At 65.2% G+C, this 17,146-nt stretch overlaps 1 protein-coding gene across 3 annotated transcripts; it reads left to right on the forward strand.

The window, feature by feature from the left end:
• The first annotated feature begins 1,337 nt into the window (after positions 1-1,337).
• On the forward strand, positions 1,338-16,650 carry MAP7D1 (MAP7 domain containing 1). Of its 3 annotated transcripts, none has more exons than XM_054170687.1 (18): positions 1,338-1,445; positions 8,000-8,677; positions 8,821-8,889; positions 9,533-9,696; positions 10,035-10,149; positions 11,638-11,748; positions 13,219-13,341; positions 13,483-13,625; positions 13,742-13,878; positions 13,984-14,264; positions 14,340-14,514; positions 14,581-14,740; positions 14,981-15,085; positions 15,211-15,264; positions 15,377-15,434; positions 15,516-15,633; positions 15,707-15,912; positions 15,999-16,650. In XM_054170687.1, the coding sequence occupies exons 1-18, from the start codon at positions 1,406-1,408 to the stop codon at positions 16,007-16,009; spliced, it is 2,748 nt and encodes a 915-aa protein (XP_054026662.1). In that variant the 5' UTR covers positions 1,338-1,405; the 3' UTR covers positions 16,010-16,650. The 3 variants fall into 3 exon arrangements, with proteins under 3 accessions (XP_054026662.1, XP_054026664.1, XP_054026665.1); XM_054170689.1 differs by having other exon boundaries at positions 13,745-13,878; XM_054170690.1 differs by lacking the exon at positions 11,638-11,748.
• The last annotated feature ends 496 nt before the right edge of the window (positions 16,651-17,146 follow it).

Consider the following 17,146-nt stretch of genomic DNA (forward strand, 5'->3'; position numbering starts at 1 on the left):
CAGCATTCCCCGGTGGGGAGTCAGCCAGCAGCAAAGGCTGCTGCAAGTTTTGCGGTAGGCTCTGCCCTGGCTGAGCCGGGTGAGCAGGGGCTGTGGGGCATGGGAAGGTGATGGCTCAGCCACAGCTCGGGGCTCTGGGGTGTTTGGGATGTTTTGGGGCATAGAGCCACCCCTGCAGCAGCACAGAGCAAGGCCACCCTGTCTGTCTGCCAGGGAACCTTCCTATCCGCTGCCTGTCCCCTGAGTCAGAGGAATGAGCTTCCGGAGGAGAAGGCTGGGGTTTGGGGAAACCTGTTTGCCTGGTAGGTGAGGGAGGATGGGGTGGCAGGGGATCTCCTGGCCCCGTGGTGACATCATCCCAAAACCAGGCATCTCTGATGGGCCCTGCCCACAGAAAACTCAGTATTCATCAGCACATCAACACGAACCCAGAGATTTTGCACTGTGGGGTGCTGCAAGCTGGGCCAGATGTGTGGTGAATGGGGACATGTCCCCTGGATCCTGCTGCCCCCAGAAAGCCCCCAAGCAGTGTTTCTTCTCCAAGTGCTGCTGCTGCCACGTGTCCACTGCCCTTGGCCGTGCTGCTGCAGCGGGCAGACACCCATGCCCGGGTGTGTGTGTTCTGGAATGCTGCGTGGGGTAGGGCTGGGGGCTGCGCTCCTGGCCCACTCTTGCATCCTGCAAGGCCAAGAGGAGGTTCCCTTCTGAGCAGGGCTGAGCCGAGGGCTCTGCTCCAGTCTGAAGGAGGCCTCTTGTTATCAGCCCGTTATCAAGGCAGGGTGGGATGTGGAGGGGGTGAAGCCCCTGGGAGCAGGGGGGGGGTGGCTGCTGGCGGTAAGGCTCACGGGTGACGGGTGGGGAAGCAGCTGCGAAGCCTCATGAGCAGCCAAGGTGGGGCTCCAGGATGGAAAATCCATTTTGTTTGGGGTGCCTGGTGCTCACCTGGGTAGTGCTGGCCGGGGGCAGGAGGAGTGGGGGAGGGCTTTCCAGCAGGGCCAGAGCTTCACTGGTGACCAGAGATGTGGGGAGTGAGCAAGGGTGGGTGCAAGTCCCCAAATCTGGGAGAGGAAGGGGCTGGAGATGGGTGAGTCCCCGGACAGAGATGGGGGATTCTGTAGCCTGAGGCCAGAGGGACGGGCGTGGGTTCCCGTTGTGGCTGCAGCAGGGTGAGTGAGACCCCTGCGGAGAGCCGCGGTGCGGCGCCGGGGAAATGCGAGTCTGGGCAAAGCGTCCCCCGCCCTCCCGTTCGCCCCCACCCCCAGCAGCCCGGGGCGGCGGGGCCGGGCGGGATGCGCGGCCGGGGCGGGGAGCTCAGAGCGTCCTCCCCCGCCGGGCCGGGGGGAGCGGGGCGGCTCAGCACGGCTCGGCTCGGCTCGGCCAGCCCCCTGCGCCTCCCCGCCACGCCATGGAGAGGAGCCGCGCCGGGCGGGAGCCCCAGCCCCAGGGTAAGGCTCCGCGGCGGGGACCGGTACCGGTACCGATGGGGGCTCAGTGGCCTTCCCGTACCGCGGGGCCGCGCCGGAATCGGGGTGCAGGATGCGGCCGTGGTGGGGGGCGGAAGCCGGGCCGCGGAGAGGAACAGGAGTCGGGTGTGGGGGTGCAGAATCCGGCAGTGGGAATGCGGGACCGGTCTTAGGGACGGAGGGTGCGGAACCCGCCGTGGAAAAGCGGGATCCGCCGGGGGGGTACCGGATCCGGCCGGGGGGGGAACTGGATCCGACCATGGGGGTACTGGATCCGCCGTGGGGAGATTGCATTCAGCCGTGGGGCGTGCTGGACCGGACCCGGCCGTCCGGATGCCGGCGTGGATGCGGCGGCGGCCGGGCCCGGAGGATGCGGAGGGGCCGCCCGTGAAGCCGCTCCGGCGGCAGAGCCGGGGCGGGGGCCCGGGGAGGCGGTGGAGGAGCCCGAGAGGACGCGCTGCCGGGGCCGGGGGCCAGGCCGGGGGGTTCTTCCCAGGAGGGACAAAGCCCGGGCATGGTCCCTCCATCTTGGGGTGGGACGCAGCCGCGCAGCCCCTGGCCCGGGGAGAGCTGCCCTTGGGGAGCCGTCCCAGAGTCGGCCCCGCCGTGGCTGCGGGGGGAGACCGGGGCGGCGGCGCCCGTCCCTGCCCTCTCTCTTCCCCCGCCCGGAACCTGGCCCTGATTCCCCTCCGCGTGCCGCTGCGGGGTCCCGGCGGGCAGGGCCCTGCTGAGCAGCGGTGGCAGGCACTGCCCAGCGGTGGGTTGAGGGGTGCAGGCGTTACCCCTCAACATGCCCAGGACCAGCTCCGCTTGCCCCCGCCATGGACGCGTCCTAGCAGGTCCGGTGCCGGTGCTGCCCCAGGATGAACTCTGCCACCGGCCCAGGGCTGGGCAGGCGGGAGGGCGGTGGCCAGCGGGGCTGAGGCTCGGGGCGAGGGTTTGCTTTGGCTCTTCCTCGCAGGGCTCCGGCCAGGGGCTCCTTGGCCCCGTCGGCCGCTGTCGGCGCGGGGCTGTGACTAAGCAGGGCTCTCTGTGGCGAGGCTGCTTTCCACCGATGGAGGAAGAGGAGAGGCAGCTCCCCTCCCCCTCGGTCCCGGTTGCCCACGGCCACGCCGTGATTCATCGCCCACAGCCTCCCGGGCCTTGGTTGGTGCGGAGCGATGGCTGCCGGCTCCCGGCAAAGTCAAAGTGCTCCTTTATCGTTGGCTCTTGAAGGCGCTGGCTGCAAATCCCTGGCCTCACGGCGCGTCCTGCGCTGCAGACATATTGTCTGTGTCCTGCTCGCCGCCTCTACAGCCTTCCAGCTTGCCCGGCCTTGCCTTCCCTCTCCAGCCCGTCGCTGCTTGGGCAAGAGGGATGGCAGCTGCCGGCTATGCCAGCCTCTCCTGCGGCCAGTGGGCGCCCTGCGCTGCCCCTGGAGGTTCGGTTCTCCGGTGCGGGGAGGTGTTTTTCTCGCTGCTGTAAGCAGAGGATGGTGCTGGGGATGGCTCCGCAGTATGTCCTGCTCTGGGGACCATCTCAGTCCCTCTCATCTGGCTAATCTGCATAGCTCAGGCTGCTCCCTGTCTCACTGCCTACCGTGGGTTAGAGGCCCCGCGGTGTGCCATGTCCTGGCTACCAACAGGGATGAGATTTCACTCCAGGGACCAGGACCCACCGTGGTATGGGGCACTTGATGGTGCTGAGAATGCAGGAGCTAGTGGTGGCCCCATGAAACTGACCAGGTGGGATGAAACCCCAGAAGTGGGTAGAGGGATGAGGACCAAAGCAGGGAGCAGGCAGGGGTTTGTTCTTATCTAGGTTTCCCCCAGCTTCCTCAGTCCTTCTTCCTCCAGCCTGGTGCAGAGGCAGAGTGCAGGGTGAGCTGGTTGCCAGCCAGCCCCCATCTTTGGGAGCAGGCAGCTGAGGAGCTCTCCCAGCACGGGGACATCAGCAGAGCTGCTGCTGTGAAACCATCAGAGCAACGTGATGCGACGGGCGGAGCAGGGATGTGACAGTCCCGTGGTGCCATGTCCAAAATAGTTAGCAGAGCTCTCGCTGGTCAGAGGGCTGGGAGCAGGGGTGGCACAGGCCGACTGCTGGGAGTGCAGCCGGACCCTGCACAGCCCCAGCCCTGGTAGGTGCCCACATCACCGTTGTGAGGCTCAGAGCCTGTTTTTTGGAGGTGCTGGATACCTGCTCCCTGTGAGGCTGGGTCCTGGCAGGTGTGGAGCCCCCTGCCCTGCCTTGGAGACAGGTTTCTGTTTTCCCAGCGTGATGCTAGCAGACAGGTTCTTGGGAGTGTGGCAGGGCCAGCTGCCCTAGGTGCTGGCTGCCCTCGCCACTGGCCGCTCCGTGTGGGTCACCCCAAGGACGAGGGCATCTCCTGTCTGCACTGCCCAGATGGATGGCAGGCAGGTGCTTCCTGCCCTTGCCCTCGATCTGTTTGGGGCTGTGCTGTGCCCGCAGCCAAACGGCATGTCTGCTGTGGGGGCGCTGGGGCAGTGCAACAGCTCTGCCTCTTTCCTCTGTCTGTATTTTAAACCCTGGAAACCCCCCAGCTGTGGCCCTGCTCTAGCCATGAGATTCCAGCTCCCAAGTTCCCCTTGTTGCTGTCTGCCTTGGCATGTCACTGCTGGCTGGGTGCTGAGACACAGGACCTCAGCAACCTCTGCCACAGCCCAGAGGTTGGCACAGTTTCCCCCTGGCTGCCTCCCCATGCCCCCTATCCTGGTGCCTTGGTGGGGTGTGGACCCCAGGAAGGTAGGGGTTGGTCCTCCATGCTGGGGAGTGCTGGGCAGTGGCTACAGCCCTCTCCCAAACCAGTCCTGCCTGGAGCAGATGCAAAGGCAGCATGGCCCCAGCTGGGTGGGCAATCCACTGCTATGTCCCTCCTGCCCAGCACCTACCATGGGCATGTGGCTGTGCCCTCCCAGCTGCACTACTGCCCACACCCCTCCTGCCCTGTTTCTGCCTGGCCCTGGAGTCCTGTCCCTGGAGCAGAGCTGTGGGCAGCACGTGGGGCACCATGGGACAGTGCCTGACCTGCCCTGGCACTGCTGGCTGCGTTTTGCTGGCTCTGAGCTGGCAGGGAGAGGAGCCAGCCTTGGATACAGCACCCATGCTGCCCAGAGCCAAAGTGTGGGCAGCAGCATCATGAGAGCCCTTCTCCCCCCTCCCCCTCCCCTGGGTATTGCTGTTAGCAGCTGCCAGGGTGTCACTTGCCATCCCTGTGGTGTGGGGCTGCTGGCATAACCTACCTCTCTCTGCCCGTGGCATGTGAGCTGGGGCTGAGGGTGTGCGTCAGCACTGTGCCTGCGGCCAGGATGTGCCAAGGACATGCCAAGGCTGTGCCAGGGCTGTGCCAGGAATACTCACTCACTGTCCTTGTCATCCAGGTGCGAGGAGTGCCGAAGCACTGGGAAATCCCGGGAGCTGGGTGGGATGGGACCAGGCTCAGTTCTGAAGTACATCTGAGAGGTAGTGAGGATGGGATGGGATCAGAGGCAGTGCCAGGGCTCTGAGCACCCTCCGTGTACCTCACAGCCATGGCATGCCAGTGGCCTTGGGCACCTACTCTCCCTGCTAGACACCAACACCAACCAGAGCATCCCGGCCTTAGGGCCACAGATGCCACCCTGCTCAGCACCAGGACCTGTTGGCAGTGAGGCGAGGCCCTGGGGACCCCTCCTGCCCTGTTCTGTGGCACAGCCATTGGGCTGCCATTGAGGCAGCTGGATAGCAGCTGCACCAGGAAGGACCCAAAGATGCACCAGACACATGGGTGTCCCCCGTGCCTCTCGAGGCTGTGTTCCCCTCGGGACCTTGTCCCTGGAACTTGTGCAATGGCCAGAGTGGCAGAGTCACTGGCTGGGCACTGTGACCCATATGGGTGGCTTTGCAGCAGCCAGCAACAGGTCCCTGCTGTGCCCACCAGCCCTGCTTTTCTCTGGTGCCAGAGTACAGGTGGGACCCATCTGATGCCCCCAGCCCCAGGTGGGCACAGCGCGCGGAGCAGCCCGTGGCCGGCCCTGCCACACCACAGAGCGGGTACATGAGGATACAGCGGCCGGGGGGAGCTGAGGTTAAGTCACGGTGGGTGCCCCCCGCCCTCGTGGGAAGTGCCCGGCGGGGCTGCGCCGCGGCCGGGGAACAAGGGCTGCTGCCTTCCGACCGGAGCCCCCCGCGGGGCCTCGATGTGCTCTCGCTTCACGGCACTGGGGAATTTGCCTCTGCCTGGCTGAGCATCCCCATGTTCCCCATGCTGCCCACGGAGCAGCGCCGCACCGGGCAGTGCCAGGCTGGAGGTGCCACTGCTGCTTGGTGGTGTGGGTGCTGGTGCCTCATGGACCAGCTGGGAGGAGCTGGGGATGAGCTGGGTGACAGGATGACATCGAGGGCCAGCATCTCACCCTACAGCCATGGCTGGTGGCTGGGCACAATGCTGTCCTGTGCCAGCAGCTCTGGGCTGGGGGCTGTGAGGGAACCATGCCTGCGTGTCTGGGGGGCCAGGGAGCTAATCCCCTCTGGAATGCCCGGGCTGGGGGAGAGGGGACGCCCGCACGCCTGGGTGCAGGCAGCGTTGGGTTTCAGGGCAGCTGCCGTGCTGGAGCAACGACAGGGACAGATGGCAGCAGGGCTGGCTCCGGCCGTGCGCTGGGGTTTTGGCTGTACCCAACAGCCCTGCCCTGGCCAGAAGACTGGTGGGGTGGGACAGATCTTACCCAGGGCTGTGCCCAGGGCTCCATGCCTGGCGGTGGATGGTGGCAGGAGGCACCTGCCATCCCCCCCAGCCCACTCCCTGCACGTCTGTGCCCACAGGAGACATTCCCATCTGCTCTGGGGTGTCAGCCTGCCCTTGAAGCTTTCCTCAGCTGGCAGCACTCAGCTGTGCCACCAGAGCACTACCAGAGGGGCACCTTTCCAACCTGGGACACGTGCAGCGCCTCTGTGGATATTGTCCTCAGAGCTGGCATCTGTGGGGCTGCCAAGCTCCCTTGCCTGCAGGTGCCAATCTGGGGCAGCCCTAGGAATTGGGGTGGGGGGTCCCCTGGATGCAGCCCTGGCACCTTCCTGGCCAGGCAGCAGGCTCAGGGCCACATCGAGAGCGCAGTGATGGGGCCGTGGGATGTGCAGGACGGAGGCCAGGGGATGGGCTGGCTTCCTGCGGCACAAAATACCCGGAAGACTGCTGGGGTCTGCGGGGGGGCCGGGGCTGGCTCTGTCCCCTGTGGAGCCCAGGGTGGGTCAACCCTGCTGGCACCATCTCCGGCATGCTGGGAGGATGCAGCAGGACCCCCAGCACCTTCCTGGGTGCTGCTGTGGGTGCTGGGGTCCATGGGAGCTGGGGTGCAGACATGCCTGCGGTGCAGGGTGGGCTCAGCAGGCTCTGGCAGCGGGTGGAGGCTCGGCGCCGGCCTGTGTTTGCCAAGCCCACACTTTGCCCCTCGACGGAGATTGTGGAGAGCTCTGCAAACACGGCTGAGCCATGACATCAGCCCACGGCCAGAGCCAGCGGGTGCCGGTCACTGGTGTCCCCGCCACGCCTTGCTGCCACAGCTGAGGTCATGCAGTGCCGGCGGGGCTAGACCCCAGTGCCAGTGGCGTCAAAGCAGGTCGGGCATCGCTCCTGGGTGGGAATGGTGGTGCTGCCTGCTGCGTGGGGGTTAGGGCTGTAGTCTCAGCACCCCACAGGTGCATTTACAAGGTGCTGGGGACGGGGACATCACTGCTGCTGGTCACTGCAGACTGTCCTGGTACGGCCACCTTGTGCAGAGGGCACATGCAGCTTCGCAGGGCAGCTGGCACTGTGTCTCAGTTCCCAGCACCAGGTCATGCAGCAGGCTCCCCCGGGGTCCACTGGGGCTGGCTGGGATGAGAGGTGCACAGAGCAGGCACTGTGCCCCCCACCTGCCCTCCAGCAGGCAGCGAGCGACTGGCCCCACGTGGGGATGGGGCTGTTCGCCGGCGCTGGCCTCGTCCTGTGCATTCCTGTGCCATGAGTTCATGGCTGCATGCAGGCCTGGCCACGGCATGGTGCGGTGCTGAGGGACGTGGGCCACAGGGTGACGTCAGGCTGTGGGGCCCGCGCCCATCCTGCTGCCGGCACCGGCGGAAGCAGCCCCGCAGCCTCCAGGGACAGCAGCAGGGACACGCGTGGGTCCCCCTGCCCGTGTGGGGTCTCAGTCCCCGCGTCCCCAGCATGGCAAGACCAGGGTGGCAGCTGCCAGGGGAAGAAGGGTGGCTTTGTGGCGGTGGTGCCTGGCAGAGCCCTGGCTAGGCTCTCTGTGCATTGTGCACCCAGCACCTGACACCCAGCATGGGGCAGTGTGGGTGCGCCCCGAGATGGGGCAGCAGCAGGGCTTGAGTTGGGGTCCTACCACCTTATTCCAAGGGGTCCCAGGGCTGTCCCCAGCTCCTGCAGCCAGTGATGGACTTGCTCCTGAGTGCTGTGTTTGGGGGGAACAAGGCTGCACCCCTGAGGGCTGTGTTTGGGGGCACAGGGCAGCCCCAGGCTCACCCACTGAGTGACACATTCTGCTCTGCTTGTGTTGCAGGGAAGACACCATCCCCAATGGGAGACAGCACGCCCACCCCAACCTTGTCACCCCACACGCCTGAGGATGCCCTGCAGGGAGGGCACACCTCCCCCCAGCTTGACCAAGCCGTTCCTCCAGCCGTGGTCCCCTCTGAACAGCCTGTCTTGCCAGTCCCTCCAGCCATCACGCCCTCCCAAAAGACCACCTCACCTGTCCCTGCTACTGTGACCCCCTCCAGGCAGTCCATCTGCCCCCCTGCCATGACGCCCCCTCCTGAGAGCAGCACCCCACAGCGTGACCGACCTGTTCCTCCAGTCATGACACCGTCAGGACAGCCTGTGTCTCCCAATGCTGCAGCTGTGGCCCCTTCAGCAGAGAGTGTCCCTCCCTGGGACAAGTCCTCTCCTGGGCTCCCCCAGCCCCCTGTGACAAAGCAGCCCAAAGAAGAGGCATTGCCCAACGCCAGCAGCCAGCCTGGCCCCGTCCACACTGCGGCTGCTGCCCCTTGCCCAGCAGAGACACTGCCCTCTGGGAGCAAAGCCCCAACCCCAGCTGGCAGTGAAGGAGCCCCCTCCGATGCCAAGAGCCCCCCGGCTGGCACAGCTGGGCCCTCAAAGGATGTGACTCTCCGCAGTGACCGCCCCTCCCCAGCCGCAGCCTCACCAGCTTCTGCTACCAGCTCCAAGCCCAAACAAGGTGGGTGCCAGGGGGACCAGCGGTGCTCCAGTGATGCTGTCACCCCATGGGCACACCCCAATACCTCCATGCCTTGCTGGTGCCATCATGGCACTGGGGCTGGGGAGGTCAGGTGCTGCTCTGACTGTGTCTTCCTGCTGCAGATGCTCAGAAAGCCCAAGCAAGGCACAAGCAGGCGAAGGAGCGACGCGAGGAGAGGGCCAAGTACTTGGGTATGGGGCTGGGGGAGCTGGGTGGGACACGGGGCTGGCAACCCCCAGGACATGCATTGGGAGGGAAAGTGGACGGAGGGGAGGCAGAAGCTAAAGAGCTTTGCCGGGTCATGGGCAATCCCATTAGCTGTGATGAGCTGAGCCCAGGCAGGAGCTGCTGTGCCACTGGCTCTGTCTCCCTGGCATATCACTGTCACCGTCACCCCGGCAGACCACCGCCCTTGCTGCTGCACTCTCCTGGCTGCTCCCCGCAGTCTGAGTGCCCCCCAGGTGCACCCAGCCCCGCGCCCATCCCTCTGCCGTGTGCAGGCAGCTGCCGGCAGCCCCGCAGCCGCTGGTGGCGGCAGGCGAGTGGGGCCCCTGTGCCGCGCTTGGGGCCTCCTGCTCCCCGCGCTCTTTCCACCCTCATTCCCCCATTGTTCGCCGGTGCGGCTCGGCGGGCTCCCGGCCTCCCTTTTGTCCTCGCCAAAACCCCTCCCTCGCCGGCCGGCCGCGATGCCGCCTGCCCCGGGTGCCCAGCGGCGTGCTCCAGCCAGAGCCCGCCCTCGGACCCACGCCGCCGGCACGGGCACGGGTCCCAGCAGTGGGGCTCGCCGGGGCCGTGCTTCGGGTGTGACCCCGCTGCCCCGGGTGCATCCTGCAGCTGCCAAGCGGGTGCTGTGGCTGGAGAAGGAGGAGAAGGCACGGCTGCTGCGGGAGAAGCAGCTGGAGGAGCGGCGCAAGCGCCTGGAGGAGCAGCGGCTGAAGGCGGAGAAGCGCCGGGCGGTGCTGGAGGAGCGGCAGAGGCAAAAGCTGGAGAAGAACAAGGTGGGGTCAGAATCAGACTCGGTTAGGCTGCTTAAAACCTTTATGATGTTAAAGCATGGGTGCACTGGGGTGGTACTTGGGGATGTGCTCTCTGGGGAGACCTCATGGCTGCGGCAACCCTTTGGGAGCTGCCTACTATGCCTGTTCTTCATGGTGCCCATCCTTCATGGTGCAGAGCTTCTGCGGTGCCTGACTCCTTGGGCAGCCATGCCCTGTCCAGGGTGGGCATCACTGATCCATCCAAGTGTCCCCATGGCTGTGATACCCTCATGCCAGGAGGCTCTGCCCAGCCCCAGCCTCATTCTCCCAGCCTCATCCTGTCCCTCTCCCTTGAGCAGGAGCGCTATGAGGCAGCGATCCAGAGGTCAGCCAAGAAGACGTGGGCAGAGATTCGGCAGCAGCGGTGGTCCTGGGCTGGGGCCCTGCACCACGGTTCCCCTGCACACAAGGATGGTGAGTGCTGGGCTGGATGATGGGCACCTGGAGCCTCGTGGCTCCACAGGAGTGGCTGGGCACAGCTCTGTGGTGCAAGGAGCTCAGCCTCACTCTGCTGTGGTCATGGTGCCATCACCTCAGGCAGTGCCTGGGCCTGAGGGGGTCCCTTGTCACTTCCTGCTCTGGTTGGGGCTGGGTGAGTCAGGGGCTGTGTGTCATGGTCACCGTTCTGCGCAGGGGACAGCCCTGGCTGACTGTGGGGAGGCTGTGGCCCTGCTGCCTGGGGTTGCAGCAGCCAGGAAGAGCCAGGTGTGGGTTTGGAGCTGTGCAAGGCTGCTGCCGTCTCTCATGGGAGTCTGTTCTGTGCCGTGTCCCCTTGTCTGCCAGCTGGGTGGGGGCAGCACTCGGCCCCTCCAGCTCCCATTGGGGGATGACAGTTGCTGTGTTTGCTCTTGGGTGCCTCGCCAGAGACTCAGTTGTGCCCACTGCCCACAGCTGGAGCACTGAGCCATGCTGGCCCCTCTCTTCGGGGGCTCCTCAGGGACACCCCATGGGGTTTGGCACCAGGGTTGGAAATGTGGAGGTCTCCCCTGTGCTGTGATAGTTGAAGACACAGGGCTGTGCTGGTGGGCTCTGGCTTTGCCTGGGGTGTCTGATGTGGGCTGACAGCACTGAGGGGAGTGCTGTGCCCTTGGGGTCTGTCTGCCATTCTTGTGCCATGGGGTGGCTGTGGCAGCCCCACCTGTGCCTGGCCGGGATGTGTGTACAGGTGTGTGCCAGGCTGTGTGCCCCAGCACTATGTCTGTGGCACCCCATGGGTGCAGGCACTGTGTGCCTGGCTGTGCCTGCTGGGCTGTGTGTACCAGCATCACATTCTGGTTATGATTGTCTGGGCTGTGTGTCCATATGCCACGTGTCCAGCTGTGGTTTGTGGCACACTAGGGGACAGACCCCGAGTCTATGGTGCGACATGCGGCAGGGTCCAGCAAGGGGACACCTTAGATCCCCTGCGACCTCCTGTGGAGACATTCTGGGAAGTTCGGATGGGTGGAGAGGTCCTGGTGCCCTGTGCAGGTGCTGCTGGCCACTAGCACCCTCCTCGCACTGCCCTACTGACCTGGCACTGGTGTCAGTGTTGTTCCATGTCTGTCTGGACCTGCTACCCTCAACCTGCTCCCCCAGGGCTGGCTGCTGGCCTGTGCTGCCAAGGTCCCTGGCCACCTGGCTCCCAGTTCCCAAGACTACTTTTGAGGATACTGCTGTGGCCTGGGAACTATCCTGGCTCCCCGAGTATGAGATCCCTGCATGATCCCAGCATGATGGGGCTCGGGCACCGTGCCGTACCGGATGCCAGCGCCATGTGTCACGTTCCCAGACATCTTCTGGCCCCAGTCTCTGTTGCCACCTCCTGCCCTCAGTGCCCCAGCGCGGCCGTGCATGCTGCATGTGGGGGGCGCAGCCCCAGCCCCGGGACCTTAATGCCCTTGTGTCTTTTCCCTCCTCCAGGTGCGAGCCGCTGCTCAGTGTCCGCTGTAAACCTCCCCAAACACGTCGACTCTATAATCAACAAGCGGCTCTCCAAATCCTCCGCCACCCTCTGGAACTCTCCCAGTAGAAGTAAGAGCCCTTTGCGTTTGCCCCAGCGCAGGGGGCCCAGCCCAGCCCCCATCTCAGCGCTGGGGACCCCCTGAGACCAGGGTCCCCCGTCCCCAGGCCCTGCCTTGCAGCACGGTGCCCACGGAGAGAGGAGAAGCCGTTTGCTGTTTGCGGGAGGAGGCTGGAGCTGGCCGGTGGCTCCTTGAGGCTTGGTGGAGGCTGGGAGGAAGAGAAGGAGGAGCTGGGTGCTGGCAGCCCTGTGAGGTGCCAGGACAGGGACCAGAAGCCTTGGCTCCCTGCCCCAGGACAGCTCTGGTGGCTGCAGATGCAGCCACAGAGTGGGGCTGTCACTATATCCTCCTCAAGGCTGGGCACGGTGACAGTGCCCGCCACCACGACGCCTGTCCTCACAGGCACCCTGGGGCTGGGTGCCATGGAGGCTGCGGGCACAGTGCTGTGTCAGGTGCTGCGAGGTCGTTCTGGCCCTGGCCGAGCTGCTGGAGGCTGCTGGCTGAGCCAGAGGCCTGCCTCTAGCGCCTGGGCTGCTGTTGTGTTTCGGGGTTGCCTGGTGATGGGCATGCGCCTCCCCGGCCGGGTATAAATAGCTGCAGCAGCTGACGAGGATGGCTGCGGGCGCTGGTGACGCAGGTGGCTCCAGGGCTGGGGGCTCAGCCCAGGCGGAGGCATCCAGAGGCTCTCAGCACTGCCTGGGAGCAGCATCTCTCTGGGCTGGTGCCAGGCCTAGTGCCCTGTGCTGTACCCATGGCTGTGTTTTTCTCCACTGCTGGCAGTGGGTACTGCTTCTGGCCTGATCATGGGCCCTGGTGGACAGGGGCCAAGGGGCCCTGTCTCTGTGGGTGCTTTCCTTGTGCCCATGGGGTGTTTGGTACCAGCGATGTGCACTTGAGGGCGGCCAGTGGCAGCCCTGTGCCCAGCAGTTTGTCCAGGGACGGTTGTTCCTTGGGTGCCATGAGCCTGGTGTGGCTCCTATGGCATGCTCAGCAACTTCAGCACAGCTCTCTTGGGGCGAGGGCACCTGGTGGTGTCCCTGCAGCAGCTGCAGCGTGCTGGGCACTCAGTCACACCAGGACAGAGGCACATGAAGAATGCACACCAGTGCCAGGTGCAAAGTGAGGGACAGAGTGGAAGGGACTGCGGGCAGCAGGATTGCACCCTGCCATGGCAGGTGCTGCTCACCATGGGTGCATGGTGGCCAAGGTGTCTGCAGGGCACAGGGACATTGTTGTGACATTGCACCATCCTGTGGGCATCCAGTTGCCCACCCACACTTGTGCCTGCATGGCCCTCATCCTGCTCAGCCGGCTGAGCAGGGCAGTGGAGACCCCTTCTTGGCATGGCCGAACTGCAGGCTCTCCTGATGCTACACACATGCCACGGCCTTGCCACAACTGCTTGGCTGCTCCCTCCCTGCGAGCAGCTGTGGTGCTGGGGTCTTGGGGATGTGCTAAGGCACTCTCTCTCTCTCCCCAGACCGGAGCTTGCAGCTGAGCCCATGGGAGAGCAGCATCGTTGACCGGCTGATGACACCCACCCTGTCCTTCCTGGCACGCAGCCGGAGCGCAGTGACGCTGGCTGGGAATGGCAAAGAGCAGGGTAAGCAACGGGTGAGGGGCACGGGGCCACACGTGTCCTGGCATGGGCAGGGGACAGGGACAAGGATGCCTGAAGCCAGCAGAGACCTGGTAGCAGTGCTGTGCCACCTCTGCCCTAACGTGTGGTCACTCCTACCCCCAGTGCCAGTGTGCCCTCGCTCAGCCTCCGTCAGCCCCCTCAGCCCCTGCCACAACCACCGCCTGCAGCACCGCTGCTGGGAGAGGCGGAAGGGTGCCGCTGCCAGCCCCGACGTCACGCCACGCCGCAGGACCGAATCCTCGCCCGTGAGTGCCACCTCCTGTGGGGAGCTCTCAGTGCTGGGGTGGCTGTGGGGCATGGCATGGCTCCTGGCCAGCCAAGCTCCCAGCACTGACACTGTCCCTGTCTCTCCCCCCCGGAGCAGAAGAAGAAGGAGAAGAAGGAGAAGGAGCGGGAGAATGCCAAGGAGCGCAGCGCCCTGTCCCGCGAGCGCAGCCTCAAGAAGCGGCAGCCACTGCCAGGGGCACAGCCCCGGCTGCCACCCGCAGCAGACAGCAGGTAGAGACCTGCTGCCCGGGGGCTGCCCAGCCCTCTTTCCCCTGCCCCACAACCTTGGGGGATGCCCCAGCCCTGCTAACATTGTGTCTCCCCTTCCGTTTGCAGCCCTGGCCCCAAGAACCGTCCCTCATCCCCTGCCACCCCCAAAGCCCGCCCGGCATCCCCCAGCCCAGCCCTGGGCTCTCCCCACAAGCCTCCACTGCCCCGCAGCACCCACTCCTCACCCAAGGTGCGGGCCAGGGCCCGGGAGGAGCGGGGGGAGCAGGAGGGCCAGGTGAAGACACGTGAGAAGAAAGAGGAGGCACGGAGCCCAGCACCCCCAGCCCTTCCCGAGCCCCCCAGGGTTTCCACAGAGCCCCCCAAGGTGCCCACAGAGCCAGCAGCAGGTGGGTACAGGGTGGTGGGAGGAGCAGAAGGGTTGGGGGGAGCAGGAACAGCACTGACCTGCATTCATCCTGCAGCCCTTCTGGCCCCTGCAGTCCCCAGCCCTGTGCCAGCAACCCCCCCAACCCGACCCTCAGCTGGCACCACAGACCGGGAGGAGGCTGCCCGGTTGCTGGCAGAGAAGCGTCGCCAGGCCCGCGAGCAGCGGGAGCGTGAGGAGCGGGAGCGCCGCGAGCAGGAGGAGCGAGAGAGGTGAGTGCTGCTCCCCCTGGCCCCCAGCCCTGACCCCCAACTTTGCTGAGGGTTACCTCCCCACAGGCGGCTGCAAGAGGAGCGGGCACAGGAGGCAGCAGAGGAGCAGAGCCGCAGGGAGGCCCTGGCACGCCAGCGGGATGAGGAGCGGCGGCTGCAGGAGGAACGCGAGGCCCAGGAGAGGGCACAGGCTGAGCGGGAGGAGACAGAGCGCCTGCAGAGACAGGTCTGGTCTGGAGGGGATAGGGGAGGAAGAAGTGGGATGGAAAGGGAAGGCAAGGTTGGAGGGGAAAGGCAGGGATGCTCTCCTGTGGTTTCCAGCCCAGTGGGATACAGGGAAATGGATCAGACCAATCTCTCAGTGCCCAGAGTGGCAGGAGAGGATGTGGGGCAGGGCTGTGCTGAGCCACCTGGGCACTCTGTCCCCACTGTCCCTGCCCCATCTCACCCATCTGTTGTGCCGCAGAGGGAAGAGGCTGAGGCCAGGGCACGGGAAGAGGCTGAGCGGCAGCGCCTGGAGCGGGAGAAGCACTTTCAGCGCGAGGAGCAGGAGCGACTGGAGAGGAAGAAGGTGAGGACTGGGGGCACTCCTGGATGCATGACATAGCAGGGGCTCCTCCTGCCAGGGGTCCTGCCCAGCACCTAGGGCAGCTCTTAATGGTGAGGACCAGGCACAAACCCCTCTCTGCCCCACAGCGCCTGGAGGAGATCATGAAGAGGACACGCAAGTCAGATGCAGCAGATGCCAAGGTGGGTGCCTGTCCTCTGTTCCAAGGTGCCTGGGGACAGGGGGGGCTCTGCAGAGTCCTTCTGCCCCTATCCAGAGCTGCCAGTGCCTCTCACTGCCCTCCTCTCCCTGCAGAAGAAGGAGGACAAAAAGGTGGTGAATGGGAAAGCAGCTGAACCAGAGGATGTCTCAGGTACGTGGCCCCATTCTTCTCCTCCCCAGCCAAGCTCCTGCTTGGGGCTCTGGCTGAGAGGGGTTCTGCCAACATCCCCAGGCTGCGAGAAGCGTGCAGGACCGATGCCAAAGGAGGAGGAACTCCCTGAGACACAGACGACAAGCACAGGCACTCCAGGGGGGCCAAAGGGTCTGGTGGGTGAGGGGCTGCAGCCAAGGTGAGCATGGAGGTGGCCAGGGGGACTGGGGTGAGGTGGGGTCCTGGCTGACCCCAGCCCTCCTGTCCCACAGCTCCCCAGCCAAGGAGGTGGCATCTCCAGCATCACTCGTGAATGGCGTGCAGCCCAGCAAGCATGAGAATGGCTTCTCAGGCACAGAGGGCTCCCAGGAGCTGCTGGAGCTCTCCCACCACAGCAGCACCCCAGCAAGCATCATCCCCTTTGGTGACAAGGAGCCCTTCCTCAAGCAGGCTGTGGTCAAGCCCCCCCAGGTGACAGGTGAGACAGGGGATGGGCCACACAGCGGGGACGGGGCAATGCCACAGCCGCTCAGGTCTCACCTTTCCACCCTCCCTCCTCTGCAGAGGTGCTGTGAGGGCCAGAGCCGGGCCCTAGCAGACGTCCCCATGGGGCCACCGCACGCCTCCTGACTCTGGACACCCACGCAGAACCGTAGCTGTTGTCAGAACAAGAACCTTGCTGCTCCCCTCCACTTGCCGCGCGCCCCCGGCCCTGCCGCGGGGGGCTGGGGCAGCGTGGGACCCGCCAGCAAGGCGGCTGCCCGCTCCCTGCCTGCCACGGGGGACACCTGGTTTCTCTGTTACTTCGTTTCGTTGGATTTTTCGTTTTTTTAATATGCACCTTATCAGACTGACACCCCCACCCTAGCAGCCTTGCCAGAGCCGCCCCAGACGTGTGGTGTAATAATGTAGTTATTTAACTTGCTGGGTACAATGTCTGTGAATACTGTAAATAGAGCTCGGCCAGGCACCGGGGGCACCGGCCTGGCCCCGTGTGGGGTGGGAGGACTTGGGGGCTTGCCAGGGAGAAGGGATGCAGCTCGGCTGCACGGGAAGGTCGCTCCCTGTGCCCACGTCCCTGCGCATGTCTGCGTGCGTGCTGGGTGTCCCCGTGCTGCCCGAGCAGCCGGGGCCTGGCAGGTGCCATGCTGCTCTCCGTGCCGTTGTGACAGTGTTATGCATCTGGACAACCTTTGCCAATAATAAAAGTGGACAACTGCCACCGCCTTGTCTTGCCGTGTCCCCTAAGGATGGGAACCTGCGGGTCGCTGGCAGTGCCTTGGTGCTCTGTGGGGCTGGGCTGGGCTGGCAGCTGGCCTGGTTCTTCAGCCCTGGGGTGATCTTGCATTGCCAGCGGGACTGCAATTAGCCTCCTGTCAGGGCTTGTCTCTGGAGCACCGTTTGCTCTCTCAGCAACTTGCTCCCTCCCAGGGATGCAGCGGGCTCATCCTGGCTGCCCTCACCCATCAGCAGACCACTGCCAGAGAGATGACCCCTCCCCATCCCAGCCTCTGAGCCGCCACAAGAGGCCAAGGGCAGTTATAAAATGCCAGGCGGGGGGAACTCGGGGCCGAGGACTGCAGCCTGCACCACCTGGGCGGGAAGGAAAAGGCGGCTTCACGGTCCCTTCAACGACGAACTCCTTTCTCGCCCCTTCAAGGCGGGGACAGCTCTGGAACGCCAGGTGGTGGTGGTGGAGAAGGCTCCGCCTA

The sequence above is a fragment of the Dryobates pubescens genome, chromosome 20 (assembly GCF_014839835.1).
Source record: "Dryobates pubescens isolate bDryPub1 chromosome 20, bDryPub1.pri, whole genome shotgun sequence".
Taxonomy (NCBI): domain Eukaryota; kingdom Metazoa; phylum Chordata; class Aves; order Piciformes; family Picidae; genus Dryobates; species Dryobates pubescens.

Bases quoted from the DNA above. Each gene is read 5' to 3' on its own strand.
- MAP7D1 (XM_054170687.1), top strand. From the start codon at position 1,406: ATGGAGAGGAGCCGCGCCGGGCGGGAGCCCCAGCCCCAGG. The intron at 8,890-9,532 runs GTATGGGGCTGG...TGCATCCTGCAG, and splicing joins GGAGAGGGCCAAGTACTTGG to CTGCCAAGCGGGTGCTGTGG. The intron at 15,435-15,515 runs GTACGTGGCCCC...CAACATCCCCAG, and splicing joins TGAACCAGAGGATGTCTCAG to GCTGCGAGAAGCGTGCAGGA.